General features: G+C 51.4%; 6 protein-coding genes across 6 annotated transcripts; 3 read left to right on the plus strand and 3 right to left on the minus strand.

The window, feature by feature from the left end:
- Positions 1-235: 235 nt before the first annotated feature.
- Positions 236-1,651, minus strand: J4E85_000997 (uncharacterized protein; the record flags this gene model as incomplete). The annotated part of the gene is made up of 1 exon (XM_051465285.1): positions 236-1,651. The coding sequence occupies one exon, from the start codon at positions 1,649-1,651 to the stop codon at positions 236-238; it is 1,416 nt and encodes a 471-aa protein (XP_051331806.1).
- A 1,854-nt stretch (positions 1,652-3,505) lies between these two features.
- On the plus strand, positions 3,506-5,230 carry J4E85_000998 (uncharacterized protein; the record flags this gene model as incomplete). Its single annotated transcript, XM_051465286.1, has 1 exon — positions 3,506-5,230. One exon carries the CDS (start codon positions 3,506-3,508, stop codon positions 5,228-5,230), a length of 1,725 nt encoding a protein of 574 aa, XP_051331807.1.
- Positions 5,231-7,836: 2,606 nt separating this feature from the next.
- On the plus strand, positions 7,837-9,189 carry J4E85_000999 (uncharacterized protein; the record flags this gene model as incomplete). Its single annotated transcript, XM_051465287.1, has 1 exon — positions 7,837-9,189. One exon carries the CDS (start codon positions 7,837-7,839, stop codon positions 9,187-9,189), a length of 1,353 nt encoding a protein of 450 aa, XP_051331808.1.
- A 517-nt stretch (positions 9,190-9,706) lies between these two features.
- On the minus strand, positions 9,707-11,182 carry J4E85_001000 (uncharacterized protein; the record flags this gene model as incomplete). The annotated part of the gene is made up of 2 exons (XM_051465288.1): positions 9,707-9,996; positions 10,111-11,182. 2 exons carry the CDS (start codon positions 11,180-11,182, stop codon positions 9,707-9,709), a joined length of 1,362 nt encoding a protein of 453 aa, XP_051331809.1.
- Positions 11,183-13,236: 2,054 nt separating this feature from the next.
- On the plus strand, positions 13,237-13,836 carry J4E85_001001 (uncharacterized protein; the record flags this gene model as incomplete). Its single annotated transcript, XM_051465289.1, has 1 exon — positions 13,237-13,836. One exon carries the CDS (start codon positions 13,237-13,239, stop codon positions 13,834-13,836), a length of 600 nt encoding a protein of 199 aa, XP_051331810.1.
- A 720-nt stretch (positions 13,837-14,556) lies between these two features.
- Positions 14,557-15,411, minus strand: J4E85_001002 (uncharacterized protein; the record flags this gene model as incomplete). Its single annotated transcript, XM_051465290.1, has 1 exon — positions 14,557-15,411. One exon carries the CDS (start codon positions 15,409-15,411, stop codon positions 14,557-14,559), a length of 855 nt encoding a protein of 284 aa, XP_051331811.1.
- Between the last annotated feature and the right edge of the window lie 274 nt (positions 15,412-15,685).

The following is a 15,685-nucleotide window of genomic DNA, read 5'->3' on the forward strand; positions in this document are numbered from 1 at the left end:
TATAATATTAATAAAAAAGATATTAGTAGCTATAGTTATATAAGTTATAAAAGTAATAAAAATACTAAAGTATAGTTATATTATATATTTTTTAACTATTAACTTACTATAGTATATAATTTAATATTTTAGTTCTTTTTTATTTTATTTATAGTACTATAATAACGTAAAGTAAAATAAGCTACTTATAACTTTTAAATTATATAACTACTATATACGCAAAAGGTACTTCTTATTAAATAAGGGACATTGTAATACTTAGAGTCTTTGCCTCATCATGCAGGTTTGTAGCTTCAGCCAACTTTCGCTTCTTCGAACGGACATCGACGCCGGTAGTGTCACAAGCAATCATTTCCCATTCCATTCGTGCAATGTCCCGTGCAACTTGGAGGGGAGGGATAAGTTCTTTCGTGACGGATTCGTAGGCCGTGCAAGAGTCTCGCTCGACTGCTTGTATGAGCGTAGGAGCCGGTACCATGGCGCGGCGATCTGGGTGAACGCTTGTAGTAGCAACGAAGTTGCCGCTACTCGATGCTGTCGTCGGAAGAGATGTTTGCACCATGGCCGCCGTATCGTTGGAAACTGTATTCGCTATTGGATCGGCACCGAATCGATTCCTAGCGTTTGCTCCTGTAACGACTCTACGTTCAGGCGTACGCAAGTGGTTTGCAGGTCGTGCCACGTATTCTTCAGCCTTGAGCCTGAGCGCTTTCAGTAGCGCCATGGAGCTGCCGTATGCTCTAAGCTGAAACCCAGACAGAGTCTCCCGTGGTCGGCGGTTTATGGGCCTGGTCTTTAGGTCATCAAGACGTGGGTCGGTAGCCATAGTGGACAGATCAGTACGTAACTGCTTCGCTATGTTCGGCGTAGCAAGAAGTCTTGAAAAGGATTCCGTCTCTAGTCTACCCGCACGAAGCAAGTGGTTGTTGTAGGCGCAAGGACGTGTCCGGAAGAACTGAACAATGGAGTTTTGATTTAAGGGTTTGCCAGGCCCGTAGTATTCCGCAATCCTTAAAGGGGTGTAGATGAGACGGTACAGTTCATCGTCTTCCGAAAGTGTCGCAGGATCGAAGGGAGCGGCATGAAGCGGCAAGACCCCCATGCGTTCTATAAGATCCACGAGCGAGAGTCCATCTAGAACTCTATCGCCACGGCGGCCCATCTCAGCCACCGTGCAGTGTCGAGCATGTTTTTCGATAATGATCCCAGGTCGTAGTTTGATCACAAACAATCCATGGTCTGTATGCACGACGTTGCCTCGAGAACGTTCGAGTACGTCTCGATCACTGGTAGGCTCAGCTACTATGATCCACACGAAACCTCCTTCTTCAAAGTCCCCTGGATCTTGTGGGACTGCAATCCGTTGCATCGTGTCGGTAACAAACTTCAAGCCTCGAATTGAAGCGCCTGGCGCCACATCCTGGATAGACCACGGAAACGCAGGTTCAGCCTTGGCCGCTCGTATGGCATCCATGAGTGCTTTCTCAAGAGCCTCCACACTCTTTGTAGGTGTTGATAGGGTGGGAACGTCTCCTGCGGCAGAGGTATTTGCTATGATGTTGCTGTCCGGAGCATTCGTGACTTTTTCCCCGAGAAGTTTTACGCTCTGTGTCGTTGCCAGCGAAATGGATGGAGCGGTTGCGGCAGACATTGTATCTCGAAGGACAGCGAGATCCACTTGGGCATGGTTGTGGCTAACATTGCTGATTTCAACGTCATGTGATACGTTAAGACTAACGGCAGCATTGCTAATCGTCGAAGCCTCAGAAACGTGCAAAGGGCTTGGGGGAGGCTCATGTGAGCACGAAAGGGGCGATGAGCCCAAGGCGTTTTGATCCGCTTGGGCAGCACAATGGGCTGCGGTATCTACGAAATATCAGTGGGTTGCATCAAAAGGAATGGATTAAGAAGACTTACCATCTTCATCCTCTGCAGCGCGCCCAGTCATCTTTGCAGCGTACTCAGGCTTGCTCAGACGTAAGGCAGTCTTCTGAACAAACAACGATCTATGCAGATGCACGAGTGTGGGAACTTAGTGAGAAACAAGGGGCGGCAACCGAGTTGAGAGAGGCGCCAGTGGTATTGAGCCGAACGAGGGTTTCAACACATGGGGAGGGGGAGAAGGGTCCAAGCTTGGAAAGCCTGTTGCATACGGGATTGGGGTGCTCATAGTGGGCATGACCTTAGTCATTCACTGTAGGCGACTAAACAATACTTCATTGGTCTTTACATTTGCCGCGAATAAGTCTCAAATGGCCCGATGTTTAGTACCTGAGGTACCTAGAATGTGTGTCACAACTTACCGTATATGTGCTTCAAGATTTTGATAATTGGGTCGCCTCTGGAACGATGTTAATTTCTACGTTAGCCGTATCGTTATGGAATGCGATACGACTTATAGCCACACTCGGTCCCATGAAGTGCTGACTTCCCGGGAGCCAGGGCGGCTGAGACTCATGTCATGACAAGCTTCAATTTCGTGATCGTGCCTGAGAGCGCGTCAGCCTCTTGGCATGATGGGAAGTAAACTCCTTCGGTGCTTCTCATTAGCCCAATGGTTTACCTTGCCACTTATGGTTAATCTTGACTGCGGTGTTTCCTGGATCCGTTGTAAGTGCGGAAATGAAGTCTATTGCACTGCCGCGCTGACCACCGCGGCAACTGATTGTTAAATGAACGTTACCTATACCTCAAAGAAATGTTAACCTGGATCCGCACTGACTGAGACCTACTTTGTTCGTCTCATACCTCCTATCTTGACATAGGAACAAAGAACGAATGTAGAGCGCTTGGGCCATCGCCGGATTCCGAGATCGCGTGCACGTACGCACAAAGACTGGTCAACAATCAGAAACGAAGATTCCCTCCAATGGATCATATCAGATCTGCAGGCGAGCCGAACGCTGTGATGAGCGATGGAGATGACCTGGCCAGTCCTTCCAAACAGCAACGAACGCCAGCCAAACGCGACATATTGGAACCCAAGAATACAACCAGAGACAGTCTCAGTACGAGGAAGTCTACCTCGGAAGTCAATTGCAGCAACCGGCAGAAGCTAGTCGACAGCCGCAGTTCTGTTTATACGAGTGGCCAGCTAAACATTAACGACATTACCCCTGATCCGAAAGCGCTTGTGAGCGCGGTGAAAGATCAAAGTATGAGTCTTCGTGGCGAAAGAGATTATGCAGCTAGTGCGACAGGACGAGAAAGAGGTACTAAGTCTTCAGCACTGCCTGTACCAGAGCCAGAGGCTGCAGAAAAGTTCCATAGCAAGAGATCTCCCTCTACAGCGGTAGGGAGGGCAGAAGATCATCGTTACACTTGGCGACCGCCAAATCCTGGACCGTCCGCGCTAGCTTTGGAGGGTCCCGAAGTGATATCGAAGGATAGAACACGAGGAAAGCTCAACGAGAGTGGTCCAATAGAGCAGAAGAGAACACATCAGGCGCAGACATGGCTTGGTGGAGTCGATGATGATCGTATGTATACTCATGGACCTGCTCGCATGATACAAACCACCGGCGTTGATGAAGAGGGCTTTACTCTTGCATTACAGCTCTCGCACGAGCTTGCTCAAAAGATGAGAACGCAGATTGAGGCTGGCCGCAAATTCCGCGCAGCACGCGAAGCGGTCGGGAGGCGGACGAAGGACCTAATTGCAGCAGACTTCCGCTTACATGCAGAACAGGTGCAGACCAAGGAAGAGCTGGATGAATATCTTGATCTTTTAGGTGAAAAAGAGCTCACACCGGAGGAAGAATCCAAGGCCACTGCGATGCAAACGCAGTGCAACGACATGGGACACAAGCGCGCAGCCATGAAAAAGGAACTAGAGCAATTACCACGAATTCTCCAGGAAATACAGAACACCTGGATGAAACCCGTGGAAGAGGTGAATGCCATCCAAGAAGATGTTTTCGTGAAAGCCAAGCTCGTTCCTGCGACCACAGAGCTGGAGCGTCTTCCTTGGGAGAAGAGTCAGGACGGCGGGACGGATGTTGTCGCCCCAGATTACATGCCGCGGGTACAGGAGTCAGGGCTGGCCACTGTGAAGCAATCTGTTGAGGCTACACGTCCAGGTCTTGGCATGCGCAATAGATTCACCAAAGCCGCGTTGGAAGTAGCCCGGGAGAAGCACGATAAATACCGGCTTGGATACGAGAAAGAGCTTCAAGAGTATGTCGCCAAGCAGGTCAACCGTCCAAATGTTGACTTTCGCATCGAGTTCAGTCGGAAGTGGCTTGAGGGCTGGCACAACGTCATTGTAACACTTGAGGAGGCCGAGAACGCTGCACAGGATGCGTTTGACAGAGCAAGAGCTGCAAATGTTACCGTGGCAGACAGTAGGGACGATGGAGTGCCAACCATTGCATACGACATAGAGTGGTGGGACAAGACGTCGCTGAAGCAGCTCGATCGCACTCGTATCCAAAGGTGGCAGAACGAAGTTGTTGTTGGTGTCTTGGGACCAACACACCCTGCTGGAAGCGACGAGGCAGAGCTCGAACAGCTGGGTAGGGATAAACATGTTGATACGCAGACGGCAGAGCCTGCGAACGATAATGCGGGTGGCGCTCCTGTGAACCCCTCAGAAAGGCAGCCAGTCGCTGGGTCTGAAGGTGTGGCGGTATTACCAGCTCTCGTTGTCTCAGAGGTCACAGCTACACCTTTGCAAAAGATGGAACAACTGCTCGCTGAAGTAGCAGGGGCTCTAGATCGCGCCAGTGAGCTGACCAGTCTGCAAGCACATAAGCCAGGCCTAGCAAGCGCGGCTACTGGGGCAGAAGCTGATCAAGTCAACAAGCAAACTTCAGCGGTACATGCAAGCTCTCTTCCCCGTGAAGCTTTTGCGGACGTTGGTGCTGAAAGTTTTATGGCAGAGGTGATAGACAGACCACGACAGGTGGTTTCGCAAGGTAACCCTGGTACGCAGAACACTGCCCAGAATCCCGAAGAGCCACAGACGAGCAAGGGAAGGACAGAACAGGCTGTCATTTCGGAGCCAAAGAAGAGGCAAGATGGCGTGGAGATAGAATCGCAGTGTGAAACAGACCTGAAGGGATACATGAAGAAGTATAACATCCCGCCCCCTCCCGTCTCCCGAAAGAGGGATAGAGACAATTCGCTCGACCAGCGCGACGCCATCATAACCGCTAGCGAGCGCGCGTATGGAAGCAGGCGGAGACGCATCGACAAGTGGGGTAAATACATCCGCGGTGGTGATTGTTAAGCATTATGATGTCGACCCGGCAGATGCGATCAGGAGCCAGGATGCCCAGCACGGTCGTGGCCTTAATATAGTGTCAGACCATCGTAGTACACCGTCTTTGCTGCTTTCCCAAGTAGCTTGGAGCGTGATAGGGGCCTGATGGGCCTCAGGTGGACGAACTCGTAGCGGACGAGAGATGGAGAGCGTAGAGCGATGGAAGTATGGGTGTACGAAGAGCTGCTTGCATCAAATGGCGACGAGCAAGAGGAATCGGGATAGTAGTATGCGAAATCAAAAAACGCCCGTGGGCATCATATTGCCGCGACACAAGGTTGGTCTGGGTGGTATGAGGATGTATAGGTGACGTCGATATCGATCGCGGGCGTTCGGTACAACCGTGGGCCTGTCACGCCCAGGAACTCGCTTTGGCCAGCTTGAAATTCGGTAGGATTGGAGGAATGGACGCCTCGTGTGAACATCTGGAGAACGAGTCGGGATCGACCGATGCCGATGCCATGATGGGTCGTATATGAGGAAGCTGTTTGCTTGGTGCTAAATATGCCTTACAGCGTACGACAGACACATAGGTCATCTAATGTTTCATTAGCAGAACAGTGTAAGAAACAGCAACAATGTGCAGGTCTCTTTTCATAGTAAGCCGTGATGAACAAGCATTTCTCAGGCGACTCTTGCATTAGGGGCTGCAGTCGGCACGAGCGATGCTCGTAGCGCTGCCCATACTTAGGTGCAACATACGGAGATGTAAATGTATATCTTCCGTAGAGCATGCGGTTGACTGGAGATGGCTGCGGCAAAACACAGAGGATGAGCGTGATGGAGGCATGACGCTTAGAAGTTCACACAGTCGGCCTGCGGCCTCGGGGACATAGCCCATGCGCAAACGCTTGGCTGTAAACAGCATAGCTTCAGTCTCGGCGTGTCATCGCGTTCTGAGGATAGCGCGGTCTTCAAACTGTGACGCGTCGCGTCGCCGTCCTTTGTTCGTGCTCATCTCAGTGCAACGCCTCCATCCAAGACCGCTTTGTTACCCCAGTAAATGAGGACAACACAAAATTGAGAAGGATCAGTTTTACGTATTTGACATTCGGACGACCCAAGAGATCCGTCGCGCAATCCGACGCGTATCTTATGTATCTACTCGTTTTTGATGGCACGGGCACATGCCAAGTCCTTTACGACGTATTGGCGGTAGTGAGCTCATCCCCCTCTTCCGAGTGTCGACTGAGATTAACCCCGAGGACAGCCGAGCTACTCTCTGCTTCCTCCTCCTCCTCTTCCTCCCCGGCCTCTACCCATCTGTGTACCACGTCCCCAAGCGCCAGGCCTACCGCCACGTCCTTGTTCCCTACCATCCGGCGGATCATACCGGCGATCGCTTCTACCATCCTCACTGTCCGCATAGTATCTGTTAAGAGGCATAGGGTCCGTATCACGGTCAGATCGATGGTCCCGTTCGCCATGTCTTGACTCCCGTACCGTGTGACGCTCCCCTCTGTCACGGCTGTCTGGCCAGTGCCCTCCTTGCGCACGTATTGTACGCTCGTCTTCATAGGTGCGAGGTTGGTAGCGTGGCTGGTCACTGCCTTCATGACGGTCATCGCGCTCACGAAATGGCTGTAGCCCCGCACTTGGGGATCTACTGCGCCAACGTGGTCGCGGTGTTGTCCCATACACAGACACAGAATGCAGCCCTGGGATGATTAACTCCGCCATGCAATAGATAAGATATGTAAAGCCGTCGCATCTCAAACTACTTGCTTAACAGACTGAGGAGGCCTAATTGACGTAGGCTTCTTCGCAGGTTTGGTGTCAAAGTGGCGTCACTATGCTTACATAGACAAAGAGGATTGAGCGGACAAAGACATCAAGAGCAGTATTGTGTGTTTGTATCGGGCCATGTATCCAGCCCTTGTTGGCTACATGTCTAGAACATGCGACACTGGAGGAAATTCGTTGTGGATTTTACTTCATCGAGTGGCAGGGTAGACATGCGGCGTGGAGAACCGTACGTCAGCCGCATCTGAACAGCCCATTCCAACTGGCGAGCAAGTCCACAGCTATGTCGCAAAACATGGCATCATCATCTACAATACGCATCATCATCATTACCATGATACCGCAACTGGCACTGGCATAAGAAGGCATCAATCTGGAGCGAGCCAGCACTCCCACGGAGATATTGGTACGCAGGGCGGTAGACTTTCGACAACTGTGCCAGCTCAGCAAGTTCATCAAGCACTCACAAAGAGTCCAGTGCAACATCTCCGAGCACTTCGCAATGATGTTAAGTCTAATTGCTTGCTAACGTATAGCCATGACAGTCTTCGCAATCGCTTGGTCATCTGTAAATAATTACTACGGGTCTCTTGCGCTCTTTCCCGCGAACCAATTCAGGCAGAAAGCCTCATCGGGTCCAAATGAGTCTGACATTCACTCTGTGTCCGTGCCAACTCGATGGACACTCAGTGTTTCTGGTGCCTAGGCGCTAAATCCTCGCTCGTGGTCTTTATATACAACAAGATTTCTTCTCATCTATCTGGGCACTCAAACTCTGGAAAGTAAGCCCACTGCTCGCCTAAATACTTCGATCGACCCCCAACCGAGAGATGGACCAAAGCGCTTTCCTCAAAGAGATGGACACAGCCGCCCGGCCAGCTGTTTTTGGACGCCCTCGAGCTTCATCAAACCCTGTATTCTCAACATCAACGATCCATGGGACGCACTATATAGATAGGACTAGCGGCAAACGCGTGTACATAGACTTGAACCTCAAGACATTCTCGAGGCCCAAGGGCGAAGAATGGTACTCCCACATGTACGCCAACGTCAACGCAGACAAGGTCGTATGGCAGGGCACCTACGAGGATATCTATCCCAGCTCGGACGAGGTGTCCTCGGCTGAGGGGTATGCACTTCTCTGCAGTTACAGCTTCATGGACGAAGCAATTTCCACCATATTTGTCCCTGGATCGCCGCCAGCGTTCAAGCGGCCTAACCATCAAGACTTTCCTCTCAAGATTGCGCCCGACTCTGGCTACCATTTCAGCGACGAGCATGCAGAACGTGCTCCACAGCAACAATATGAGCCCGCTTTCCAGGCCATCGCAACGATGAACCCTGATATCCGTTTCAACGACGTGGATGTCGTGATCAACCGCACTACGATGTTAAATCTGATGAAGTGCGTCAAAAACGCTTCCTTCCAAGCTTTTCATCTCGATCTTGACTTCGAGAAGAACACTCTCTTCGTCGGAAGGAAAGTACGCAACGCAAAGGTTAGGTCCGCTACCAACACCTACGGTCGTAACTTCGAAAGCGCCCTCACAGAATCCGAGATCGACGGAGCAACAACCCATCATCGATTCATCAAATACAAGCTTGGTAGCCTCACCATAGTCGTACGCCATGAGGTCGACGCATACGACCCCACAATCGAGTCGCCGCAAGACCCCGATGCACCACCGAGTACTCTTCCTAGCTTTGTGCCTGGTGAGCACGACGTCGAAACCATCCAGCATGAAGGCCCACAGAAGACGCTTGTCCTTGTCCAGGGTAAGGTCGTACCACAACACCAGATCCTGGAGCTGAAGAGCAACGCAAGTTCGCGACCGATCGATCAGATGTGGTTCGGCAGAACTCCTACTTGCTGCCTGGGCGGGAAGCACAACGCTCACTTTGACGGAACATACAGGCAAAAGGACATTCGGATCAAGGAAGTCACCCAAGCTGGGAGCAAGTCAGACAGCTTTAAGGGGTTCGAGAAGTGGGAGAAAGGCAGCCAAGAGGCGCTACAGAAGGTTGTGACACTACTCCAGTTGTTGCGGACGACCGTTGGAGAGGATACTGAGCATCAGTCTGCGGTGCTTGTAGCGATGGGCAGTGACGATATCAAGGTGTATGAGACGAAGGAGAGGATTGGCGCACTGCCTAAAGAAATTGTGGAGCGTTTCTGGGATTAGAAAGGTCCTGGTTCACGTGCGCGATACCTTGATCGATGTAGTAATGGTAGCTACTTCCCAAAGAACGAGGGCATAACTAGGTAGAAGAAGACATCTCGGTAGGCTTAGCCTCGTTGCAGATGTACAGACGATGAACTTCGTCGTTCCCATTTCTATCATAATATATCGCAAATCTGCCAGATACTCTGTTAAACACAAGATGCTCAGACACTCGCTGAACAGTGAGCCACATGCCCGTGAAAAGCCCCATGTTTCGCGCCAACACTACATGGTGGAGCGTATACCAATGAAACACCCATATCTCGCATCAAAAGTAATTAGTCAGATCGTATCCATCAAATCGTCAGCATGTTGTACCCATCATCAAAGCCTCTTTGCGGCCGCTTCAATGTTCGTTGCAAGCCATTTCCCTAACGACGACGACTACCTTTGCGCCTCTTCTCCTTTCGCGAACGCCGATCTCGTCCATCCCCACGTTCGGTTCGCGAGTCCCGTGGCCTCGATTCAAAGTCTCGGTCTACACGGTCTGAATCTCGACTACGGCTCTGGCGGCTGGTTGTACCTTGTCTAGATGCGAGTGTGGTGTTTCCCTGCGACTGGACATAGGGATCAGTGACGGCAGGTCCCTGGATATGGTAGGTCGAACGTTCACGAAAGCTCTCATAACGATTGTCTTGCTTGGCCTCCCAGTTGTGGTCGTCGCGAGAATCTTGACGTGGCGATCGCATGCGTGTTGTGTACTCTGGGCGGTTGGACGGATGTCGATACGGGGAGGGAGACCGGCTTCGAGTATCATGGCGACGGTGCCTGTCAATTGATGACGTATAATCCAATCGACCGTTATCTGTAAATGATAAGAGTTAGTACAGTTTACACATAGCCCGTCGCTGATGGCTTTCTGGTGGAGTATTTTGTTCATACCTTCAATGCTCTCCCGGCTTTGAGCAGCTCGAGTGTTATGATGATCACCCTGAAGCTCGCGAGCGCGAATGGAAGTCTCGCGGACCTTCTGTTCAGCCTGCTCACGTAGTTTCGGGTATTGGGCATATACTGCGTCTACTGAGCGCTCACCTTGCTGTTTGGAGAAGATGTCTAGCCTCGCCCAATCGGGAATATTGATTTCGCCAATGATGCGAACTTTGTTTGTCAGACGTACTAGCACCAACTGGCCACCATGGATGTAAGCTTGAGGATCGATGGTACTATCGAACAACGATCCATAGACAGGCCGGTTCCCGGTGAGACTTGTTTCCTCGTAACTACCTCGTTCGAGTAATTTGAATAGCTTGTTGAGTTCAGATACTGACATCAAATTAGAGGGACCTTTCTTTTGGTACGTATAATGGCGTAGACAAGTCGCAGATTCTGGTAAATTGTCATCGTCTTCGTGAGTTTTCATGACGGTCATGGGACGAAGCTTGTTAGACACCAGGCCTTCGTGTGTCGGTACACCACTTGCGGTTCGTGGATTGTATGCTTGTTGTGGGTCGGGTGCCAAGATGATGTCCCCAGGGCGAACGTTTCGACGATTTCGTGCAGACATTGGGGGGTTGACCTCCCACATGTAATCCTCCACCACGTAGGAACGTGGTTCCGTCTTCGTGGCTGCCCCATATGCAGCTTTCGTGTCGTTAGTCGTATACGCGGATGTATCGTTGTCGCTATATGTATTAACGAGATCACTGCTAATCAGACCAGCATCTTCGTCGTATGGCAGCCCGATATCTCCGCCTTCGTCGTCGTAGAAAAGTTGGTCGTTCGTCCATTTCGTGGAAGCCGCAGGCCGCGCGCCAGTAGCTCCGGTGGAATCCACGACGCCTACTGTTTTCCTTGCCGAATCGGGAACGTCGCGTGATGAACTGATCGATGGAGTTTCGTTCGGAGTCGACAGTGCCTCGCGATCTTGCTGCCGTGGCTGTGCGGGCTGCCGTAAGGCGTCGCGTTTGGGACTATCCGCGACATGCGAGATACCAGAACCAGCGGAGTCAGCCATAGCTCCTGACTGATGCGGTTCGTCTACGCCAACACGGACATCAGCATGTGAACAAAGCAACAGCCGCTTACAGCGAAGTGATCTACTTACCACTGAGCATCGCTCCGGAGACGCAGTGTCCGCGCCGAGAAGCTTCCGTTAGCAGTTTGCAATTGATCTTGGGCGTTGGTGCGTGCAGAGTCTATGAGTGGGTGCACGACCACTTACGACCCGAAAGGCTCGCTCCACGCTAGCGGACAGGCAGTGAAAGATCCCGCTAGCGTACGCGTGCAGGACGACATGAACTCGATGAGAAGACCCTGCTTAATATGTCAATTGATACGTAAGATTACATCGCGATATGGACCGAGGTCTCCATGGCAGACCATATATCTCGATGCACCCGTATTTCGTGGGGCATCTCTATTCACAGACTACCGTGAAAGCAACCACTTCCTGAAGTCAACAGTTTAGTACATCATAGCCAAGCATCGTCATGACTGAACTTGTAACAATGGCTCTGTTAGTGGTCCCGGCTACGTGGACAATTTTGGAGAATTGAACAAAGGGAACGGCCCTTTGTTCGTTCGGCAAGTCCAGTGTTGTCTGTAAATATGTTAGCAAGCCTCACCCCACTGTCATCTTGACACCTGCCCCTCGTAATAAGCCTTCAGGTGTCTCAAAAGATCGCCCCAGCCACTCAATCATTAAACACAGACGTTACGTTAGTCATGGCTAGGACCAGTTCGCGCCATGGCCGAAAGAAAAACTCCACCGCCGACTTCCATCCCGCCAGAAGGAGGGAAAAGAGCGATATATACAAGTCCAGACGCAATATGAACGTCTATAACATAACCAATCACTATTACAATAGTGACGAATCGCGGGTACGTCGCAACCCAACTGCTTCAACCCCACGGAGAGCAGGTCTCAGATATGGAGGCGATAGCAACACGAGTGTGAGTTCGAAAGCCAGAGGTAGCGAACCATCATCAAGCGCTACTGGAAGACCCCAAACTGGTGACAACGCCTCACCACTTCAAGCTGAGGCAAGCCCCTGGCAGCTAAAAGGTGATTATGACCCAGAGAGACTCATTTCCAGTAGACCCGCCGCTATTATACCGATCAAAGAGGGGGAAGAATCGAAATTGGCTATCCGATTGTCACCTGAGCTTGCAACGTCGCTAGAACGCGCGCTTCAATTCGCTGAAATATGGCATAAGACCTACTTGGCAGGGCAGGAGCGACATGAGCGAGCCAAGATATTAGAAGTCGATCACACCGAAGCTGTGGCTAGAATCGAAAGGCGCCTTGCCAATTTGAGAAGGGAAGGACAAGTTGAAGATGAGGACCAGGCTGAGTACAGAGATTTGGAATCACATCGTCGACGCGCACTCGAGGCTCGGAATAGCGCCCAAGGAACGATTAGGCTAATAGAGGGTCAGTGGAGCGGTAATGATTTTGAAATGAAAGCTCGCTGGCTGGACGTAGAGAAGTTGTTCAAGCAAGTGTGGGCAGATGCACATATGCCTCTACGAAAGATAGCCCGAGCATTACCGAGGCAAAGAACCCGAAGCTTATCTCGCCAGAACCAGGATAATCGGGAGGAGATGGCAGGCCGAATAAGCCAACGGGAGGTTGGGAAAGAGAGGCCGGAACAGCGCAATGACCGACCTAGTGCTCATCGAGCAGAAATAGAGACGCCCTTTGACAAGAGAAAACTTGTTGATCCGCGTAGTGAAGTTCTCAGTGCTCTAGCGAGACTTTCACGTCGTCATAAAGATCTTATCCGGGCCCGGGATCGATGCGAGAACTATTGCCATAATTACGATCGAGAAGGAGCCAGGTACCTCAAGGCCGTACAAAACTCAAATGGTTCGAGGTCCTCCAACAGCGTCAGGGAAGAGTTCAACAAGGGATTTCTCAGAGACGTGATACTTGACAAGAAAAGCTTGCAGGCCGCCAGAACCGACTACCTAGCTGCTCATGAGCAAGCTCGCAAACTCGGAATTCCCAAGAATTGCATTGACTTCGTAGAGTCTATCGATCTGCAGAGCTGTGATACCGGTATCATCATGGAGAAAGATGCTGTGAACCGCAGGGCCACCGGAGACGATCAACACAAGCTCGTCAGCCGTATAAGAGCTTGGCGTACGTTGACTACTGCGGATCCATTACCGCAGCAGGTTATTGTCGAAGACAGTCCGGATCGGTTGAGCTCGGCCAGTTCAGCAGGTCGTACGGAAAGTTCTGTAGACACTGATGCATCAAGAGACCTGTCGAAAGACGCCAACAAGAAGCTGAAGTCAGACTCGGGGCCCAACCCTGAATCGAGAGCCAGAGAAGACGATGGCCCAGAAGTCAATCTTTGGAAGCCCTCGGATGGTATCAAGTTCTCGCGACCACCGGAAAAGGTACCAGATGCGAACGATAACAAAGACACAGTCAAGCCCAATCCCCCTGTCAGAGTTTCGCCACGCGGAGGCAAGAAGTCGATTGCTTATTTCTTCAAAGCACGGCCGAAAACGTCCAAATCAGCTGTCGGTCCTGGGAAGGCGGCCGATACTTCGATTGCTGGTGAAGCAACGTCTGGAGAGAAGAGGAAAAGTAGCTCCGAAGGGTCGCCTTCCAGTAAGAAACGGAGAAGGTCTGAGAGGCCGACTGCACCAGACTGAAGTGCCAGCATCCGCTGAGGATTTAAACTTCATGCAGGTAGGTGGGTGGAAACAAGTGGTTCATTCGTTTTCAGACCGTCGCGGTAGAGCGACGACCACGGGGCGTGCCATGTGTACAGGTAGTGGCATGCTGCATTGTAAGCAATGATGCTGAGAGGCTGGGGTGAGCAATGCAGACAGTCTCAGGCTATCGTAGGGGCTGAAAAGCTGCGAGCGAAGATTCTCGGGGCCGTGAGCCGAGCTCGTCGAGGATCAGAGTGCGCGGCATGATGAGGCAATATCCATGTAGGTATCGCGCATTGTAGACGTGGCGTTTGGAGATGAAGCCGTGACAATTGTAGATGAAAAGAGGTAAGGCAGGCGAAGATGCATGGCGGGTGAACGACGCTTGACGCGATATTACGTAAGCGGGGTGGCCTTTGCTTCGGCGTCGTCTCACGAGCGTGCCTTCCCGATCTTCTCCCTCCTCAACCTACATCTCGTGGAAGAGGCAAAGATATCAACATGTTGTTATGGACCTGCGTTGAATTACAGTAATTACAGCTACAATCATCTCACTATGGACCAATCTGATCCCGCACCTCCAAAGCCTTACCACTACTACTGCGTCTATTCCAGCCCGCCTCCAAAGCCTTCACGCGCATTGTCTAGGCGGAAAGTTCTTCCGCCGTCGACCAACGCTACGGTCTTTATGAACGAGATGCGCACACTACCCTCGGCCTACCAGTCACTGTACTCACTCTCATCACCATAGCTATAGTAACCTCCGTCACTTCGGTATCCGTCGTCATCATCGTAGCGCGCACCAGCCCGGCTGTCACGTGCAGGCGTGTTGCGACGGCCACGACGCTCGTACCTCTCATCGTAATCATCATATTGGCGATTATCACGACCGTCGTAGTCCCCATCGTAGCGATCGTCACGCCAATCATCTCGATCGTCTTGGCCGCCCATTGGTGAACGATACCCTGGGGTGTCATCCTGGATAAATCCGCGGTCGTTGCGGTCCTCGTTCGCACCATCGTAGCCTTCGTCGCCGCCGCCGCCGTTCCCAGCATCGTCATATTCCTGAACAGTCTGTTCATCCCGATACCTGCGATAGTCGTAATGTGCGATGTTCTGCTGCCCGGTACCGGTATTCAAATGCATGTTGTTGTAGTCACCGCTGATGGCGATGTGGCGAACGATTCCACCACACCGCATGGATGCGCGTGAGCGGGATGGAACAATCGCGTTGTCTTCGTTGAGCAGCACGGAAGGGTCTTCAGGGTAGGCAGGAGGCGGTGAAGCCTGTTCGGGCTCTTCATGTCTGCCAACAGCGTCCGCCGTGCTCGTCAGCGCGGTCGAACGCTTCGGTACCTGGACGCCATTCGCCGCATCAAGCATGCGCTGACCTTCTTCTGTATACGACTGCAGCCCAGATTCCAACCAGTCGTCGATCTCATCATAGGCTTCGTCTTGAGTTGGATGAGACACTCGCATAGCAGCTGGGCCTCTTGGTGCGTCTTTTGGTATGTATGACGGCACTACGTATGTGTTCATGCGACTTAAGGCTTGGGCATCAGATTCTGACATTCTCACGTGCTCCAAACGATGATGATGATGCGTGTTGAAAAAGTAGACGTTCAGGCTCAGTGGTGAGTTGTACTGCTTCGTGGCAGAGAGTGTAGAGTTGTAAAGGCTGCTTTGTGTTTAAAAAGAAGAGATGTAGGTCGGCGGTGTTATGTGATGAGAGCGACTGGCACATTCACAGCTGTCAGATGATCTAGTTTCACTTCTCTAGGTTGCTACCAAGACCTTGCAGAGGTCCGATGACGTTCACTCCCAGTTCAAACATCCAAAAGGGACC

Source organism: Alternaria conjuncta, assembly GCF_024043145.1.
Source record: "Alternaria conjuncta strain BMP 0040 chromosome Unknown scaffold_1, whole genome shotgun sequence".
NCBI lineage: Eukaryota > Fungi > Ascomycota > Dothideomycetes > Pleosporales > Pleosporaceae > Alternaria > Alternaria conjuncta.